The sequence below is a fragment of the Orycteropus afer genome, unplaced genomic scaffold (genome assembly GCF_000298275.1).
Source record: "Orycteropus afer afer isolate SDZICR_OR568_19922 unplaced genomic scaffold, OryAfe1.0 scaffold00035, whole genome shotgun sequence".
In the NCBI taxonomy this organism is placed as follows: Eukaryota; Metazoa; Chordata; class Mammalia; order Tubulidentata; family Orycteropodidae; genus Orycteropus; species Orycteropus afer.
Genome location: NW_006921622.1, coordinates 7069572 through 7090580, shown reverse-complemented (window position 1 = coordinate 7090580; position 21009 = coordinate 7069572). Strand labels below are relative to the sequence as shown.

General features: G+C 36.7%; 1 protein-coding gene across 1 annotated transcript in view; it reads right to left on the bottom strand.

The window, feature by feature from the left end:
* The window catches only part of PLXDC2 (plexin domain containing 2), a 711109-nt gene that overhangs the window by 333216 nt on the left and 356884 nt on the right, over nt 1-21009 (bottom strand). Inside the window, exon 3 of the mRNA XM_007936353.2 lies at nt 9140-9286. Coding sequence (XP_007934544.1) covers nt 9140-9286 — 147 coding nt within the window. The remainder of the gene's footprint in view (nt 1-9139; nt 9287-21009) is intronic.

The following is a 21009-nucleotide window of genomic DNA, read 5'->3' as shown; positions in this document are numbered from 1 at the left end:
ATGAAGTATAGATAAAGATAAAGTTATAGATATGTATATGTATATCTTTATCTGTAAATGCATTTATCTATCTACCTTTAGACTACTCAGGAGTTAACAGACAATAGGAATTAACCTAGAGAATACTCAGAAATTAACCTATTTGGGGATGGTTATTTTTGCTTATAAGGAATTTGTATTCTCAAATAATAATGCCTTACAATCTCATTGATCTTTTGAGGTTTTCAATGTTCTTTCAAATCTATTTCATTTTTATCCTCGAAATAATATGGAGGTCGGTAAGACAGGCTTTTTTTTTTTTTTCTCTTTTTGTACAGCTACAAAATTAAGGTTCACAGAGGCCAGAATCCAAGAAAATGAGTGTTGGAGCCAAGTTCTTGTAATGTCTAACCCCAGACTGATTCTACCAGGACAGTTGTGTTTCTTCAGGAGTTGTGAATCAAAATTTTATAAACTCTGGTTTCAGTAATTCTAATTTGTCTGGCTGTTACACTCATCTTTAATCTAAGTTTGTGCCCAGCAATAAATTAAATAATGTGGATATAGGAGAAACGACAGATTTGTAGCTTTAAAGGTCCATACAGATGAGGAAAACAAAAAAATAAAACCAAGTCCAGACTGATTCCTAAATTATAACCAGAAACTTCCAGATCTGCAACTTAATAACTGCAACTTTTGATCAAGGACAAAAATGTCTAATAAGGATAAGTATTTGGTAATAAAATGCCTGGTTCATTGCTTGCCACATGGAAGAGACATATACAAAATTTTCATTTTCCCTTATCTAGGAAGACACAGTCCTTGCTTTTATATATGTCAACTGCAAAAGTACACTTTAACAATCTGTTTGCTTGGTTTTTTTTTTAAACAATGATTTAATAAATGTTATTTTAACAAAAAGGACAATAGAGAAATTAAAAGAACATATCAAAATTTCAATATGCATGTAAAACCAAGAAAAAACCAAATCCACTGCAATTGAATTGATTCTGACTCATAGCAACACTCATTGGGTTTCCAAGGGTATAAATCTTTACAGAAGAAGATTGCCTCATCTTCCTCCCGCAGAGCAGATGAAGAGTTTGAACCCTCAACCTTCTGATTATCAGCCAAATGTCTTCCCCAATATAAACACAAATGATTATAATTCAAAGTAGAGAAGGAAAGAGGAATCAGTGTGTTTCAGCATGTGAAACAGAAACATGAATTAAATGATTTCTAAATTTGCCTTTGCTCTGAAATTCTAAGATATCATTGTGATGAGTAGAAAAAAGGACTCCTACTTATTTGTACTCTCCACTTCTTTCTATAATTTTAATCTAAGATTTCCAAGTACTATTTGGACCATATTTACACATGGTGGTAGTGAAGGGCTAAATTTTTTCATAATATCATGTTCCCTGGTAAGTCACTCTTCTCTACTCTCTTTCCTCTTACCCATTCTGGGGAAGTGGTGAAGAGGGTGGAAGTTCTGTCTTCAGAGAAGTCCAATCTTGCTTTCTCCCTCTCATCTCCTGTTTACTTAGGGCCAGATTTGTGAGCCCCTCAGTTTGCCCCTGGCTAGATCTGTCTTTTTCTTTTTTTCCCCTAAATTATTGATAGAGGGCACATCCTCAGTTTCTCCCTTTAGGACTAAAATTTAAACCCTGTCTCAGTCAAATTATCAGACAGTTTTATATCAAGAATTATGACATCAGCAAAGCTAATTTATAAAGTCAATTCACATTTCCATCTCATTTGTCATTTTCACTTGTGCTAAAACTTCTCAGTAACACCATAGGGAAGTTTAGTTATGGTTTAGTTTGTGTGTGGTAGGGAGGGAGTTGTGGTGGGCATTATTGGATCCTCTGGCCATACTACTACCTGAATATTTACAATTCTGCCATCTTCCCCAGTAACTTTATTCTAATTTGAGGAAGGCATAATAGGGACAGAGGGAGGAGAACCAGACAGAATTTGAAAAGGGGAGAGGCTGAATGAGGAAATATTAAAATACAAATAAAAACTCAAAACTCATTCCCATCGAGTCGATTCTGACTCACAGCAACCCCCACTGGGTTTCAGAGGCAGTAAAGCTTTATAAAAGTAGATTGCACCATCTTTCTTCTGTGGAGTGGCTGGTGGGTTTGAACCACCAACTTTCTAGTTAGCAGTCAAATGCCTTAGGCACTGCACCACAAGAACTCCTTAAAACATTAATAAGTCTTTATAATTTGGAAACCTCAGATTAACATTTAAAAATCATAGTGACACAAGGAACAAAGGTAGGGAAATTTTTTTAAATTATTGCAATAATTTTTTAAGATACAACTTATAATTTATAAGATATAAAACTTATTTAAATGAAGGTGCCCAACTGGCAATTTTTTTTTCTCAAAAAAAAGAAAAGAAAATTAAGTAATATTATCAATAATAATGTTGTAAATGGAAGTGTATATGTAGGTGTGTGTCTGTGTTGTTCATATATGTGTATGTATGGGGTATGTATTTCTGTTGGTGTCAAAGGCAGAACTGGGTACAGGAACACTTTCTAACTGTAAGAAATGTTTCATAAATCAAAACATCAAGCAAGCTATGACAATGGCAGAGTAGCTGAAATAAGGGCTTCCACCAATTACATATTTAAAAGTTAATGTATAGAGCACTGGGTTAAGTTTCAAACAGACGCAGGAGTCCTCTCATTTGTATTTAGAACAACCTTGAGTGTTGAAAGCATCAAAGAATGTCACTACCAACTTAATAAGAAAATGATGGATTACCTACAACATTAACATTTTTCTTGAGTTTATCAGAGAGCTGAGGATATAAAATAAGCAAGTAAACTGATTAAAAAGAAGAAAAAAATCCTTAAAGAGAGATGAGAGCTGTCTTATCTTTAGAAAAGCACAAGAGAAAGAGATGGCAATCATATAAATGGGTAACAAGAAATCAGTTATTATTTTATGTAATGAACTTCTTCCTCTGCCTACACATATCACCCACAATGCCCACCCCAAGATTGAGTTACTTTATGTAATTCTCATATGGATACATCAATAATCAAACTTTTACAAAGCATAATTTACACATTAGGCACTATGATAAATGAGAAGACTGACAGATGTAATAAATTCCAGATAGACATTGCCCTAATCTAATTTTTCTCATTTTATCTTCTTTTGAAGATCTGTTCTAAACTCCACAGGGCATCATTTATGAATCTGTCATCTTGCGTGGGGTTGCTTGAATATATTAAAGGGATGATATAGAATTCTGCAAAAAGGAGAGTTACACTGTTTGTGTCTCAGACTCAGAAAACATGTGTGATATACTGAAAACTCAGTAAAACATTATGTTGTATTAATATTAATTTCCATTTAATTTTTAGAAGCTGATAGCCTTGATTCTGGAATGTCATATACACAGGAAAAGCTATTATAAAACACTTTAAGCTTGAAGATTTATCAAATAATTACTTCTTTCAGTTATTGACTCCATTAATTTTATCTTCGTATCAATGACAATAGCACTTGAAAGAATAAAGTTGTTTTTTTTTTGTTTGTTTGTTTTGTTTTTACTTTAGATAATACTAAGCAGCTTGGGTGGTGCAAGTAGTGCCAATGATCAGGTGCTAACCTTAAGGTTGGCAGTTCAAACCTATGCAGCAGCAGTGCAGGAGAAAGGCCTGGCAAACTATTTCCTTAACACTTTCATGACCCATGGGACATACAGTGTCCCAGTTCCACCTCTGGGATTCAGTACAAAGCTGCAATACAACTTTTACTTGCCATCTGGTGGGTCTTGTATAACTGGGTGATTCTGAAGAAACAGACCTCATTCCACTAACCCCAGTACCACAGACTCCTCAGGACATATGTCTCCCACTAATCATATCAAAATCTGTGTTGGTATTGTTCATGTTAAGTGCCATCTAGTCAGCTTTGGCTCATAATAATGCTATGTACAACAGAATGAAACACTGCCCAGTCCTGCACCACACTCAAGAATCATTGTTATGTTTGAGCACATTTTTGCAGCCATGTGTCAATCCATCTCATTGAAGGTCCCTTTTTTTTTTGACCCTCTACTTTACAAAGTATGCTATCATTCTCTAGGGACTTGTCCCTACTGATAACATGACCAAAATACAAGAGACAAAGTAGGGCCATTCTCACTCCTAAGGATCATTCCAGCTGTATTTCCTCAAAGATAGATTTGTCTGTTCTTCTGGCAGTCCATTTTATATTCAATATTTTTTGCCAACACCAAAATTAAAATGCATCAATTCTTTAGCACCTTCCTTTTTGACTGTCCAGGAATAACACACATTAAGGCTATTGAAGAGACAATGATTTGAGTCTGGAACACCTTACTCTTCAAAGTGCTATCTTTGCTCTTTAACACCTTAAAGTAGTCTTTTACAGCAGATTTGCCCAATGCAATCCATCATTTGATTTCTTGACTGCTGCTTTCGTGGGTGATGATTATGGATTCAAGTAAAATGAAACTTTGGCAACTTCAATCTTTTCTGTTTATCATGATGTTGCTTATTAGTCCAATTACGAGGGCGGTGTGGTAAATTACTTAGTGTGGCTTTTCTACCCATAAGTCTCGGTAAACTCAGTGGTGGAATGAGCAACTGAGGAGCTCCCGATTATAAATGTCATCCACCTGGTGTATTTCTGTTGGGCATGGCACAATGCAACGTTCTGGGAGGCTCACTCTCTCTCAGATGCTTAGAATTCTAATGTTGTGATTGGTTGGTTTGGCCGCTCTGCCGGGCTCAAAAGGAGGCCTCCTAGAGGCAGAACTCTCTCTGACTGCTGGTTGAGGAAGACGTGCTGCTGAAACACACACATGCTTCTGAAAGAGACACGTGCTGCTGGGAAAGAGAAGCAAGAGACACGCATTGCTGAGTGAGATACTGAGGGACACTCACTGTTGGGAGAGAGACTGTGAGAGACTGTTAGGAGAGAGACTGTTGCCTGGGAGAGAGACTGCCCGTTTTTCCTGAACTTGAATTGTAGCCTGATGTTTCCCTAATAAACTCCATAATCTGTGAGTTCTGTGTGGCCACTGCAGCGAATTATCGAACCCAGGAGAGAGGTGGTGGGTGTTTTGGGAGGAATGGTTGGAGAAAGGGCTGGAGTGAGGCAGCATGTCTGGCTTCGCAGGAATAGGCCTTGATGGTGACTCTGTCTTCCTCTTGTGGGGTTAGAGGAGATCAGAACATGTGGCCTCCTTGTCCTTTTTGCAGTGAGGATTTCTGTTTTCTTATGTTGAGGTGTAACCCATACTAAAGGCTGTAGCCTTTGATCTTCATCAGTAAGTGCTTCAAATCCCCTTTACTTTCAGCCAGCAAGGTTGTGTCATCTGCATATCAGAGGTTCTTAATGAGTCTTCCTGGAATCCTGCTACTGCCTTCTTTTTCATATAGAACATGCAGTATGTTCTGGTATTTTTCGCTTTCAGCCAAAATCCATCTGACATCAGCAATGACATCCCACATTCTACATCCACTTCATAATCTGGCTTCAATTACTGGCAGTTCTCTGTCTATGTACTGCTGCAACAATTTTTTAATTACCTCCAAGAAAATTTTATTTGCATATAATATTATTCAATAATTTCTGTATCCTTTTGGATCACCTTTCTTTGTAATAAACACAAATATGGATCTCTTCCAGTCAGTTGGCCAAATAGTTCTCTTCCAAACTTCATGGCATAGATGAATGAGCGCTTCCAGCTTTGCATCTATTTGTTGAAAAATCTCAATGGGTATTCTGTCCATTATTGGAGACCTGTTTTTCACCAATTCCTTCAGTGAAACTTGAATTTCTTCCATCAATACCATCGGTTCCTCACCTTATGTTACCTCCTGAAATGGCTGAATTCTTTTTGGTAGAGTGACTGTGTGTATTCCTTCCATTGTCCTTTGATGATTCTTGCAATCTTCAATATTTTGGACAGAAAATCCTTCAATATTGCAATCTGTGGCTTGAGTTTTTCTTTAGTTCTTTCAGCTTGAGAAATACCAAGCATGCTCTTCTGTTTTGATTTTCTAACTCTAGGTGTTTGCACATTTCTTTATAATACTTTACTTTGTCTTCTTGAGCTGCCCTTTGAAATGTTATCTACAAATCTTTTACTTCATCATTTAATTTGCTTTAGCTACTCTCTGTTCAAGAACAAGTGTTAAAGTCTCTTTTGACCTCCATTTTGGTCTTTTCTTCCTTTCCTATCTTTTCAATGACCATTTGCTTTCTTCATGTATGATCCTCTCACAGTTTGTCTGGTCTTCAGTAACTGGTGTTCAATGCATCAAATCTGTTACTAAGATCGTCTCTAAATTCAGGTGGGATAAGTTCAAAGTTGTATTTTGTGTCCTGTGGACTTGTCTTAATTTTCTTCAGCTTCAACTTGAACTTGCATATGAGCAACTGATGGTCTGTTACACACCTGGCCTTTGGTCTTGTTCTGATAGCTGATATTGAGCTTCTCCATCATCTCTTTCCACAGATGTAGTTGATTTGATTCCTGTGTATTCCACCTGGCAAGGTCTATGTGTATAGTAACTTTTTTGTATTGTTGAAAAAAGGTATTAGCAATGAATAAGTCCTTGGTCTTGCAAAATTCTATCATGCAATCTCTGGTGTCATTTCTACCACCAAGGCCATATTTTTAAACTACTGATGCTTCTTCTTTGTTGATAACTTTCACATTCCCATCATCAGTAATTACCAATACACTTTGATTGCTTGTTTGCTCAATTTCAGAAGTTGGTAAAAATCTTCAGTTTCTTCATCTTTGGCTTTAGTGGTTGGTGTGTAAATCTGAATAATAGTTGTATTAATCAGTCTTCCTTGTAGGCATGTGGATATTATCCTATCACTGACAGCATTGTACTTCAAGGATAGATCTTGAAATGTGCTTTTAGACAAAGAATGCAAGGCCATTCCTATTAAATTTATCATTCCTGGCATAATAGACCATATGACTGTCACATGCAAAAGGCCCACTACCAGTTAATTTTAGCTCACTAATGTCTAAGATATCAATCTGTATGCTTTCCATTTCATTTTGACAACTTCTAATTTCCCTAGCTTCATACTTTGTACCTTCCGTGTTCTGAGTATTAATGGATGTTTATAGCTGTTTCTTCTCATTTTGAATCATGACACATCAGCAAATGAAGGTCCTGAAAGCTTTACTCCATCCATGTCATTAATGTTAATTCTACTTTGAGGAGGCAGCTTTTCCCCAGTCGTATTTTGAGTGCTTTCTAACCTGAGAGGCTCATCTTCTTACACTATATCAGATAATAGCTCATTGCTATTTATAAGCTTCTCAATTGCCAGGTTTTTTTCAGAACTGGACCACCACATCCTTCTCCTAGTCTGTCTTAGTCTGGAGGATCTGCTGAAATCTTTCCAGGATTGCTGACCCTGCTGGCATTTGAAATACTGGTGGCATAGCCTCCAGCATCACAGGAACATGCAAGCCCCCAGAGTAGAACAAACTGACAAAAGGGTGGTGATAAAAATCTGTATCACCTCATTTTTTTTTTTTTCCTTTTCATTTCATTCAAATTACCTTCCATTACTGCAAAGCCATGGTTTGAACAAAATATTCAAAGCAGGAAATAATTTGGTCTTGGAAGCATTAAGGATTACAGAAAAACAGAAACCCCTATGGAACTGTTCTACTCTATAACATATGAGGCCGCATGAGTTGGAGATCGACTCGACAACTACTAACAACAACCAAGCTGAACATGACGTGACTTCATGGATGACAGAAAAATTAAATAACTTTAAAAATGTTAGATCTAGATTTTATCAGAAATGATAACCAAAGAACATTCTGAGAAGCAACTGTGATAAATTTTATATAAGCACCTGGGAGTTAGCAAGACTGACTAGGTTAACTTACCAGTCTCACCACTTACTAGTCAGAGACGCCTGTGTAGGTTACGTGACCTTCCCAAGAATGAAATATTTCATCTGTAATACCTGGATGATTATAATATTTAAATCACAAAAGTGTTGTGAAGATTGAAAAAGCTAATCTCTTTGAGCATTCCGTTTGGCACAAAGAATTGAGGATATTAACGGCCGTCTGAGAAGCAAGATAGGTACTAATATTCCCATCCCTGTCATCCCTGCTTTATAGATATAGAAACAGCACCTCAGAATAGTTGTTTATTTAAGGCACCACAACTAGCAAATGAGGAACTCTGGATTGAAATTCAGATTTAGCATCTAGATTTATTCTCCTTCTCTATATTAAACTTCTTCCCTAAATCTACACTTTGGTCTTTATACGTGTTCAAAATTTTTATAGAGTCACAAGTTAAAATGGCTTCTCAGTGTCAAGAGTCAAACAAAAATTAGTCATAAGACCATTTACTAGCAACAACTTCATGATGAGTTAGAAACGTAAGCAAGTTTTCAGACTCAATGGCAACCACCACAAGCATGAATAACAATACTTATCAATATGAGTTAGCAACATCCATCTATCTAAATAAGAAGCTTTCTGTGACCAACTATTCCAAAACAAAAGGGAAATTAAATGTGATTAACCAATCAAAGCAAAGGTCAGGATACTTACTCATCTAAGCTTAAAAAGGGTATTGTAACTCTGTAAACTCAAGGCTCCGCACCATTTGCAGTTTGGAGTGCCTCCTGTTCACAAATAATTTCTCACTTAATAAACTTTGTTAACTTTAATTGACTTGATTTATGTTTTCTTTATCACATATGTTATCTGAATTATAAACGTTTTTGGTTAAACCTTTATCAGACCAGGAGCAATAAACTTATGTAAAAATGAAAGATACCAAAGTAATGTAATTTTTTTAAAAAATGTTTTAAAACCAGTGGTTTAAAAGATAACATCATCCAAGATAAATCTTAACTTTGAATTCAATAGACAGCTCCTCAGATTTATCAGGAAATTGGTTAAAGTGATGGTGGCTATCAAAATAATCTGCTTTTTCATTTTCATTAATATCTTATTGCAGATATTAATCTAAATTGCAATACTGCACTAAATATACTTGAAAAATGATCACAACAAAAAATGCAGATATGCCAATTAAAGCAACAATTATTTTAAGGTGGAACAAAAAAGAAACCCTGAATATTGATGCTCTTACCGCAGCTTGCCGATGAGTATTAGACAATATACCATGAATCTTCACTTTGTCTTTTTCCATTTGGTCTATGTTCACCCACAAATCCCGGCTGGCAGAATCAGATGGACCATATATCCGAGATATGTAGTAATTGTGATCTGTGTCCTCCTGTAAAAATAACAAAACTAATGTATCAAGAATGGAGACACTGTCCCAACAATTGTTAAATATACACATTCCAATTAAAATTATAAGCATTTGTATTCTTCACAACAGCCAAACAGGACAGTAGGAAAGTCCTAGACAACAACACCTTTTTTGCCCTGCACACATGACAGGGACAGCCTGCTGCGATGGAGGAGGAGGCTGAGAAACCACAATGATCATTTTACCAACAGAGGCTAAAGGCTCCCACACTACATTGTTGGTTGTCTTTATGGGGAATTTGCATCAGCCAAAAAGATGCAATTCAGCAAACAAGCCATGGCAGCAATTTTAGCGGTGGCTTTATGACACTGCAAAATTTTTGCAAAAGACCTGGAAATGTTTCCCAGACATGCAAAAAAGAAGCACAATTAACACTCAAGATGTGAAGCTCTCAGCCAGGAGGAGTATTTCACTGCTGAAATACACCACAAAGAAAACATGAAGAGATGTTCAGTTTAACCTAGAACAAAAGGCAAAGAAGAATAAGAAATTTGAGGGTTGAAACAATGATTCAAAGGAAATGGTAGAGGCTGGAGTAGTAAAAAGTGGAATTAGACTTATTGACATTTGGAAAAGCCATCTTCAGCAGGTACAAAATGAGGAAAAAAAAAAAAAAAACATTGTCAGTGAGAGGATTTGACTCATAGAAACTCTGTAGGGAAGCGGACAACTCATCTTTCTTTCACTGAGCAGCTGTTGGGTTTGTACTCACAATCTTTTGGTTAATAGCAGAATATTTTAACCACTATGCCACCAGAGCTCATTTCAGCAGGCAGAGGTACCCAGAAATATGTACTGCCCCAAAGGGGATTTTGAAGATCTAAGTGGAGATTGTTGTTGTTGTTGTTGTTTTGTGCCGTCGAGTCGACCCCGACTCATAGCGACCCCTCCTTGGGTTTCCGAGGCAGTATCACTACAGAAGTAGATTGCCCCATCTTCCTTCCAAGGAGTTTAGAAGGAAAAAAAAAGGCCAAGAGGCTTTTTGCCTAGGATTCTCCAAGTCATTGACTTCAAAAACTAACTGCAAAGAGGACAGGAAATTCTTAAGTAAGGTACTCCCACGTCTGCTCAAGCATACAAGAAAGGTGCTGTCTGTGAATGATACATTTTGGAAGTATTATCTACTGGAATTATTAAAATTGTATTGGCAATTAAACATGGTCAACTTTTTAGAGCCCAAAAAAGCCAATCAGGTTAAATAATTTCTAGGGGAGGTGATTAGGAATCCTCTTTAAAAGAAAATTGTTAAATAACGAAACTCATTGGTAAATGTATACTCTATATACAGTAGTCTCTTACTACCCCAGTAATGTTTGAAATCTAACTGCTGCCCAAACAGAAAGGTCAATTTTAGACCAATCTACTGAAAGCCTGAGTTGTAATTACTACTGTGCACCAACAAATTCAAACTTCTGTTCTTGAAAAAAACAGTGATATCAGGGCTTTCAGTTCATAGCACTATAAATGGAGATAATACATTATTTCCTTTAACTTGAGCTATTAAATTTTACTTTTATTGTAATTCTCATCGATATTACCATGATGCCTGTCACAAAATCTTTATTTTCCATTCAAGGAAGAGATTTAAATGTTTAAAAAGACAATTTCGATAGGGAACACTAGAAAAATCATATAATTCTTGATTAATTCTGGGTTCAATTAATATTTTTTGTCATGAAATGAAATTGTACTTAATCAATTTAAAAAAGTTTTACACATAATATACATTAAAAACATTCAAGTAAATGTAAGAAACGTGTTTAATGAAAAGAAGGTCTATGATTTTAATAATGAAGTTTGGATGTGAATTTTGGCTAATTTATTAATTAAATTCTTACTAAATAAAAAGCAGTTCTTATCAAAATCCAGTCAAAATAAAAACCCCTGTAGACCTTTTCACAAGTTATTAGGCAAAATACATAAAAAACTGATTACATAAAAGTAAGACCATTCTAAGTAGTATTCTAAATAGATTTTTCCCTCAAGACTCAATGAAAAAATATGACCCTTAAAGTAAATGCTGATAAAAGTAAGTAATTGTTTTTAACAATATAGATATTTTTTAAATATAAAAATCCTAAGCATAATTCCAATTAAATTCTTGTTGTTGTTGTTGTTTTGTGCGATTGAGTCGGCCCCGACACACAGCAAGCCCTCCTTGAGTTTTTGAGGCAGTATCACTACAGAAGTAGATTGCCCAACCTTTCTTCCAAGGAGTGGCTGGTAGATTTGAACTGCCAGGTTTCTGGTTAGCAGTCAAATGCCTTAGGCATTATGCTACCAGAGCTCCTAATTCTAGTTATCACATAAAATTTATGTTGATACCTATGGTGAAAGAACAGAAAGTTTTGCAGAGAAAGAAAAATAAAGAAGATACATAGAAGCAGAAACAAAAATCACACAGTTCAAGAAAGCTTTGATATTCTGCTGGTTTTCAGTCCTTCCTTCCAGAACACCATCATACTGATTGTGCTTTTTGAGAGTAAATGACATTGGAACTGTCTGGTACACCACACGATCCTCAGCCTATACAACTATGAAACCAGAAGAACTAGAAGGTGCCTGGCTACCACTGTCAACTACTCAGAGGGGGGTCTATGTAGGAGAGCGTGGATAGAGTGGGAGCACATTATCCTGGATAATGTGGAACAAAACTCAAAATGATTTAAAAGAAAAAAAAAAAAAAAAAGGGACCAGGCTTGCTGGTCTGATAGAGCCTGATGGCACCACTGAGATTATGGCCCTTAGCTACACTTCAGGTCTGGAATTGAACCCACTCCTGTGGCTTCCAGCCAAACAAAAGACAGGCATATGAGCTGAACATTTACATTAGGTAGATACACTCCTGGGATAGATCAATCATGGGAGAACAGAAGGGCTGTGTATGTACAGGGAGACAGTTTGGGGGCAGGGGGCAGGAGTGCATGGGAGGGAAGGACACAGGGAAGAGGTAATTATGGGGACGAAGTGAGATGGGAGCTGTTGTATTGTGGGAAATTGCAGTCAATGTCCTGAGACAAAGTGTATGTGAGCTGTGTATGGAAAGTGAATTTGCTCTGTAAACTTTCACCCAAATCACAAAAAAAAAAAAAAAAAAAAAGAATGTTGCAATTGTGTCTCTGACATGCATTCAACTCCTCCCCAGTATCTGCATGCTGTGCTGTTCATGTGAGGCTGACCTCACCAGAAGCTTCATAGGTGGGTTCTCTCTTGCTTTTAAGCACAAGTCAGTTTTCATGTTATTTCACTGCAATGATGGTTGTTGAGCAGGCATTGGCACATAACCTAACATGGACCAATCAATAAGACATTCAGGAGTTTTGGTAGAAGGAGATCATTTCTTTTGTTTCTTACTGCTGAGATGTATGAGATTGGGAACTATTGAAACTGTAAGAAAACTCTCACTGATGACAAAGAAAGATAAGGACAGGATCATAAACACTGTAAAGAAAAAGTATATCTAAGTGTGACTTCCTGCTGGACTAGTTCACTTAGGTGAACTATTAAATCTCTTCTACTGTTAAAACCACCATCTGGTAGCATAGTGCCTAAGGCACTTGACTGTTAACCAGAAGGCTGGCAGTTCAAACCCACCAGCCACTCCTCAGAAGGAAGGTTGGGCAATCTACTCTGGTAGTGATGTCGTTGTTGTTGTTATGTGCTGTCGAGTCAAACCCAACTCATAGCGACCCCTCCTTGGGTTTCCGAGGTAGTATCACTACGGAAGTAGGATTGCCCAACCTTCCTTCCGAGGAGTGGCTGGTGGCTTTGAACCGCCAGCCGTCTGGTTAGCAGGCAAGTGTCTTAGCCACTATGCTACTCTCGGAAACCCAAGGAAGGGTCACTATGAGTTGGGTCTGACTCGATGGCACATAACAACAACAATAACATTGTCAAAACACCTTGAGTCAGTTATTGTCAACCAAAAGAATCCTAACTGACAAACAGGTTTCCCTTACTTGCAACCAAAAGAGACTTAAGTAACATTCAATAAGGCAAGTTCTTTAAGGACTCTGTTGCTTAAAGACTTTGTATGCTGTTGAGTCAATTCTGGCTCAAAACAATCTCACGTAGAATCACGGGGTTTTCTTGGCTATATTGTTTATGGAAGCAGATTGCCAGGTTTTTCTCTTGCCCCTGGGTGGGTTCAAACTGCCAACATTTTGGTTAGCAGCCAAGCACTTAACCATTGCAACAATGTTGTTGTCATTGTTGTTATGTGCCGAGTCAGACCTGACTCACAGTGACACCTCCTTGGGCTTCCGAGGCAGTATCACTACGAAAGTAGATTGCCCCATCTTCCTTCTGAGGAGTGGCTGGTGGATTTGAACCACCAGCCTTCTGGTTAGCAGTCAAGTGCCTTAGGCACTATGCTACCAGAGCTCCCATTGCACCACCAGGGCTCCTTAAAGATTTACAGAGCTGGAAAACAAACAACTCATTCAATTCTGGTGTTCTAGCTAATCACATAGCAGATACAGAAGCTACTGTCTAACCAGCTAGAAATCCTTAAGTCTGAATAGTAAATGATAATGATCAAGTTAATTTTTCAATGAATGGTATAAAATGATAGTTTTGAGGAAAAATTTAGTAAGTTTGAAAAATCAAAATTTCTATCCATATTATTGCTATTCAGAGTTCAGCAACACTGAGGGCAGAGATGCAATCTTTAGGTGAACTATGCAACAGCACAATGATGCCAAATTTCCATATAATTACTAAATAGATATCCTGATTAAAATTCCAAACTCTTAATATAGAGTAAAGTATATAACTGTTGACATCAACATATCTATAATGGCTTGGGTATTTTCCTTAACTCCAAATTTTCTTTAATTATTCAAGAAATAGTCATAATGTTACCATAATGAACGAGAATAGCATTATTTTAAATAATGGATTATCTGTGAATATATACCTAGTTTGTCTAATTAAAATATACATCACTGATATGGCTATGGAAATACCCCTTCATTTTTACTTAAATCAGAGCTGCCAAGAATAATATCACATCTTAGAAAATATTGAAAAGCTGAAGAATATTGCTTGGTGTTTGACTTGTATAGTCAAAATTTGCCAAGTTGTCATGGAAACTTTTATTTAATGAAGAAGACAATTCATTGTTTACCTAGGAATTTAAAGAAACAAGTTGTTAAATTCCAAGGAGAGTTATTTGGCTCAGTTATTCAGGAAAGCCATAAAATAGATGTCTCAAAAAGAGTGACATTTTAACACTACTAAATAATTCAAAACATGCCTTGTCCTTTATAGGAGTAATGGCACTTAAGGGGTTGTCAAAAGCCACACAAGGCACTAAGATTTTCATTTGCTGTTCAAAAGCTAACTATTTCTAACACTATAGAAAACAAAACAAAATGCTACTGTGATATGCTGAGTTGCCAATTCATTTAGGAAATCAACTGTTACTGGAAGTAGACGGCACAGGAGGTGAATATAAATCATATAATTTCATACTTCTCAAAAATGTCTAGAAATGTGCAGCTGTGGACAAACGGAGGCTATACACTACAAATAAGAGTGAAAGTCAGCATTGCCACAGCTCAACCATCCTGCAACAATCAGTATAAACAAATCTAACCCAAAATGCCTTCACTCCTATTGTGGGCATTGTTGTTGCTGTGATGTACTATCAAGTCCATTCCGACTCATAGTGAGCCTGTTAATGACAGAGCAGAACATCCCCATAGAGTTTTCTAGGCTACAATCTTTATGACAGTAGATCACCACGTCTTTTCTCCAGCAGAGAACCTGGTGTGTTTGAATTGCCCACATTCTGGTTAGCACTCGAGCACTTAACCATTGTGCCACCAGGGCATATTATCATCGGCATTAGGTTGATTTTATGATTGATAAGTTTTATGGAAGCTTCACATCACTTTAGGCAGCAATAGCAACTGAATTCCAAATCTCTTTCATTAAGGACTTAAAAAACAAGGAAAAAATTTTAGTATGACCAACACTTAAAATAAGCATATACATAAAACATAATCTAGGATCACTGGTAAAGTTATTTAGCACTGAATCAATTTGGTTACCATTCCATAACAAACGAAGGAATATTATAATTGGAATGTTCCTTACCAGGTGTTATAACATACTAAATATATACATTCTTTTTGTTTTTAATTGTGATTTGGGTGAAAGTTTACAGAGCAGATTCATTTTCCATGTAAGAGTTCATACACATTTTGTTTCATGATATTGATTGCAATCCCCCTAATGTAACAGGTTTCTTCCCACTTCCTCTCTGTGGTTACCTTTTACCTGTGTCCTTCCTTCCTATGCATTCCTGCTCTCTGACCTATCTCCCTATACAAATACTGCCCTCCTGATCTCCCATGAATTATCTAAGGAGTGTACCCACCTGGTGTAAATGTTCACCTTATATGCAGTCTGTTGTTTGGCTGGAAGCCACAGGAGTGAGTTCAAATCCAGGCCCAAAGGATAACTAGGGGTCATACTTTTGGAGGTTTAACAAATCTATCAGAGCAATAAGCCTGGTCTTTTTTTTTTTTTAATCATTTTGAGTTTTGTTCCACAGTTTTTGGCCATTCTATCCAGGATCTCCTGGACCAATCCCTTTCTGAGTGGTTGACACTGGTAGCTGGACACCATCGGTTCTTCTGGTCTCAGAGTCATGTAGACTGAGGTTCACATCGTTTACTAGCCTCTTGGACTAATGGTCTCCATGTGTCTTTGGTTTTTTCACTTTCCTTTGCTCCAGACAAGGGGAGACCAATTGTTGCACCTTGGGTTGCCACTTGCAAGCTTATAAGACCACAGTTGCTATTCACCAAAGTAGGATGTAGAACAGTGTTTTTATGTAGTATATTATGCCAATGGAGTTTATGTCCCCCACAACCTCGGTCTTGAGCCCAGAGGACCAATGACTCACTCCCCTCAGGATGGCTGGCTGTGGCTAAGAAGTTATCATAACTTTGCCCCCCTGTTAGCTCTCTCTCTATATAGACATTCTTTTTTTTTTTCTCGTCTTTTTTTATTATGATTTGGATGCAAGTTTACATAGCTAATTCATCTTCCATACAGCAGTTCACATACACTTTGTCTCATGACATTGACTGCTATTTCCCACAATGCAACAGCTCTCCTCCTACTTCCTCCCCAAAGCCATCTCTTCCCTGTGTCCTTCCCTCCCATGTACTCCTGCCCTTTGAGCTGTATCCTTGTGCATACACAGCCCTTCTATTCTCTCATGATTGGTCTCTCCAAGGAGTGTATCTAGCTAATGTAAATGTTCAGCTCATATGCCTGTCTTTTGTTTGGCTGGAAGCCAAACACTGACGGGCACATAGGCTATCTCCATTTCATTGCTATTGTAAATAATGTTGTGATGAACATGACTGTGCATATATCTATTTGTGTCCTCACTCTCACTTATTTAGGAATCCTAAATCCTATGTGCCCATCAATGGAAGAATGAATAACCAAACTAAGGTACATACACTCGATGGAATGCTATGCAAACCCAAGGAATAATGTAGAATGTTCAAAACACCACATAACATGGATGAACTTGGAGGACATTATGCTGAGTGAAATAAGTCAATCACAGAAGGACAAATATTGTATTAGTCCACTATTATAAACAGTCAAGGAAAGGTTTATACATAGAAGAAAACTTTCTTTGTTGGTTACCAGGGAGGGGAAGGGAGGGAACATTGCTAGATAGGGAAGAGACAAGTAATTGGGAGCTCTGGTGGCATAGGGGGCATCTGATTGCTAACCAGAAGGCTGGTGGTTTAAACCCACCAGCCACTCCTTGGAACGAAGGTTGGGCAATGTACCTCCATAGTGATACTGCCTCCGAAACCCAAGGAGGGGTCGCTATGAATCTGATCCAACTCCACGGCAGTGATTTTGTTTTTTTTTTGGTTTATCTACTAATCAGATTGATAGATCAAATAGTATTTCAATTTTCAGTTTTTTTAAGGAATCACCATACCATTTTCCACAGTACTTATACCATTTTACAGTCCTACCAGCAGTGTATGAGAGTCCCAATTTCTCCACAGCCTCCAGAATGTGTTTTTTTCTGTCATGTGGAACTTTGCTAATAGTGAGATGATATCTCATTGTTGTTTTCATTTGCATCTCTCTAATGGCTAATAATTGCAAATACCTCTTCATGTGTTTGTTGGCCGCCTGAATATCTTTGTTGAAGTGTTTGTTCATGTCTTCTGCCCATTTTTTAATTGGATTGTTTGCCTTTTTGATGTTGAGGTGTTGGAATTTTCTGTAAATTTTAGAGATAAGTCCCTTGTCAGATATGTTATTGCTGAATATTTTTTCCCAACTGTAGGTTCTCTTTTTACTCTTTTTGAGAAATCTTCTGATGCACATAAGACTTTACTTATGAGAAGGTCCCAATCATCTAGTTTATCTTCTGCAGTTTGTGCATGTTCACTTATGTTTGGTAGTCTATTAATGCCTGATCCATCGTGAATTAATTTTTGTATATGCTGTGAGGTATGGATCTTCTTTCATTTTCCTGCAAATAGATATCCAGTTTAGACAGCTTTATTTGTTAAAGGGACTATATCTTCCCCATTGAATGGATCTCGATCCTTTGTCAAAGATCAGGTGACCATAGGTAGATGGATCTATTTCTGGGTTCTCAATTCTGTTCCATTGATCTTTGTGTGTCATTGTACCAATACCAGTCTGTTTTGGCTATTGTGGTTGTATAATAAGTTTTGAGGTCTGGAAGTGGGAGATCTTCCACTTTATTTTTCTTCTTAAATAATGCATTGCTTATCTGAGGTCTCTTTCCCTTCCATATAAAATTAGTGACTTATTTCCCCTATCTTTAAAGAATGTTGTGGATTGGGAATGCATTGAATATATAGATTGCTTTGGGTAGTTTTGGCATTTTTACAATGTTTAATCTTCCTATCCCTGAGCAGGTATGTCTTCCATTTATGAGTTTCTTATAGTTTCTTGAAGTAGTGTTTTGTAGTTTTCATTGTATAGGTCTTTTGTGTCCCTGGTATGATTTATTTCCAAATAGTTTATGTTTTTGTTTGGCAGCTATTGTAAAATGTATCAATTTCTTTATTTTCTTTTCAGCTATCTCTTTGCTGGTGTAGAGGAATCCAACTGATTTTTGTAGATGGATCTATTGTACCCCTGCCATTATGCAAAATCTCTTAGTTAGTTCCAGTAGTTTTTTTGCTGAGTCTCCTGGGTTTTCTATGTATAGGATCATACTATCTGAAAATAGGAATAATTTTACTTCTTCCTTACCAATTTAGATACCTTTGATTTCCCCTTCTTGCTTTTTGTCCTGGCTAGGACTTCTAACACAATGTTGAACAGAAGTGGTAATAGAGGGTATCTTCGGTCGGTTCTCATTCTCAAGGGGAATGAATGGTTTCAGTCTCTCTTCATTGAGAATACTGTTGACTGTTGGTTTTGTATGTATGTCCTTTATTCCTTTATTATGCTGAGGAACTGCCCTTCTAGTCCTATTTTTCTGAGAGTTTTTATCAGGAATGGGTGATATATTTTATCCAATCCCTTTTCTGCATTGATTAATATGATCATGTGTTATTTTTTTCCATTACTTTACTTATGTGATGGATTATGTTAATTGTTTTCCTAATGCATATCTGGTATGAATCCCACTTGGCCATGATGTATTACTTTTTGATATATTGTTGGAGTCTACTGGCCAGGATTTCGTTGAAGATTTTCACGTCTATATTCATGAAGGATATTGGTCTGCAGTTTTCCTTTTTAATGGTATCTTTGCCTGGTTTTGGTATCAGAGTTATGCTCGCTTCATATAATGAATTAGGGAGGATTCCATCCTTTTCTATGTTCTGCAATAGTTTTGAGTAGGATTGGTGTCAGTTCTTTTCTGAATGTTTGGTAGAATTCCCTAGTGAAACTATCTGGGGCAGAACTTTTTTTGTTGGTAGTTGATTTTTTATGACCTGTTCAATTTCTTCTTTCATTATGGGTCTGTTCAAATTTTCCGTCAGTGTTAGTTAAGGTAAGCAGTGCTGTCAGATCGGGTCCAACTCATAGTGAACCTATGTACTACAGAACAAAATAGTGCCCAGTCCTGTACTAGCCTTACAATCTTTGATAGTCTTAAGTCCATCAGTTCAGCCACTGTATCATTCCACCTCATTGAGGGCCTCCCCTTTTTTCTCTGACTCTCCTTTTTACCAAGAATGATATCCTTCTCCAGGAAATAATCCTTTCTGGCAACATGACCAAACTAGGTCAGATGAAGTCTGACCATTCTCACTTCCAAGGAGCATTCTGGCTACACTTCTTCCAGGACAGATTTATTGTAGGTTTTGAAACCTGTTGGAGTACAGATCTTCATAATATTTTGATATTATTCTTTTCATTTCAGTTGGTTCCATTGTGATGTCACTCATTTCATTTCTTATTCATGTTATTTGTATTCTCTCATTTTTCTTTTGTTAACTTTGTCAGGGTTGACAATTTTATTATTCTTTTCAAAGAACCAATTTCTAGTCTTTTCTTTTTTTTCTATAGTCTTTCTATTTTCTATTTCATTTATTTCTGTTCAAATCTTTATTATTTCTTTTCTTCTGGTGACTATAGTCTTCTTTTGTTTGTTTGTTTTTGGCTGCTCTTTTTCTAATTGTTGAAGATGTTGAGTTAAGGTTTGATTTTGGATCTTTCTTCTCTTTTGATGTGTGCATATATTTGCCCTCTGATCATTCCTTTTGGTATGTTCCAAAGATTTTGCTATGTTGTATTTTCATTCTCATTTAGTTCAAGGAATTTTGTAATTTCATATTTTATTTCTCCTATTACTCAGTAGTTTTATGGAGGGTGGTATTCAGTTTCCATGTGTTTGCTCTTTTTCCATTAATTTTCCTATTGTTCATTTGTAATTTTATGCCATTGTTATGTGAGAATATGCTTTGGGGTATTTCAGTGTTTCTAAATTTGTAGAGGTATGCTTTGTGGCCTAACGTGTGATCTATCCTGGTGTGCTGGCAAAGAATATTATTGTGATGATGTTAGGTAAAATGTTCTGTAGATGTCTATAAGGTCAAGTTGGCTGATTGTATTGTTTTGTTCTGTATTTTTCATTGAAAAATATGTCACATTCTTAAAAGAATGATTTCACAAAGACTGTAAAGTTCATTTAGAGTCCTGGGGTGCTCCTATCATCAAATGAGCAGCTAAGTGAAATGCTGGAGGTAAGAGTGCACCCAAAGTAGCCTTGGAAGAAAGGCCTAGCAATCCACTACTAAAAAAAAAAAAAAACACCCACTGAAAACCCTACATGGCACAGTGCTAGTATAACAAATATGGTGTCCCCATGAGTCAGAACTTATTTGAAAGCAACTAGTGTTGTTATGTTGTTATATAGTTCATTTAAAGGTAAAGCTATTTTAAAGTATTACCTATTAATATATACTCATTAGAAATAGACAAAAACATTTCAGTAGTATTTGTGCATGATCTAAAAAATATCATGATACAAGAAACCAAAGAAAGCATGGTAAGATAACTCAAAGGGAGGAAGAGTGAATTGGCAATATCCAGGAAAACCATTAAAGAGATGAACACATTAGCAAAACCAAAGCAGAATAAACATGACTAAATTACAGGCACTTGACTGCTAACCAGAAGGCTGGCAGTTCAAACCC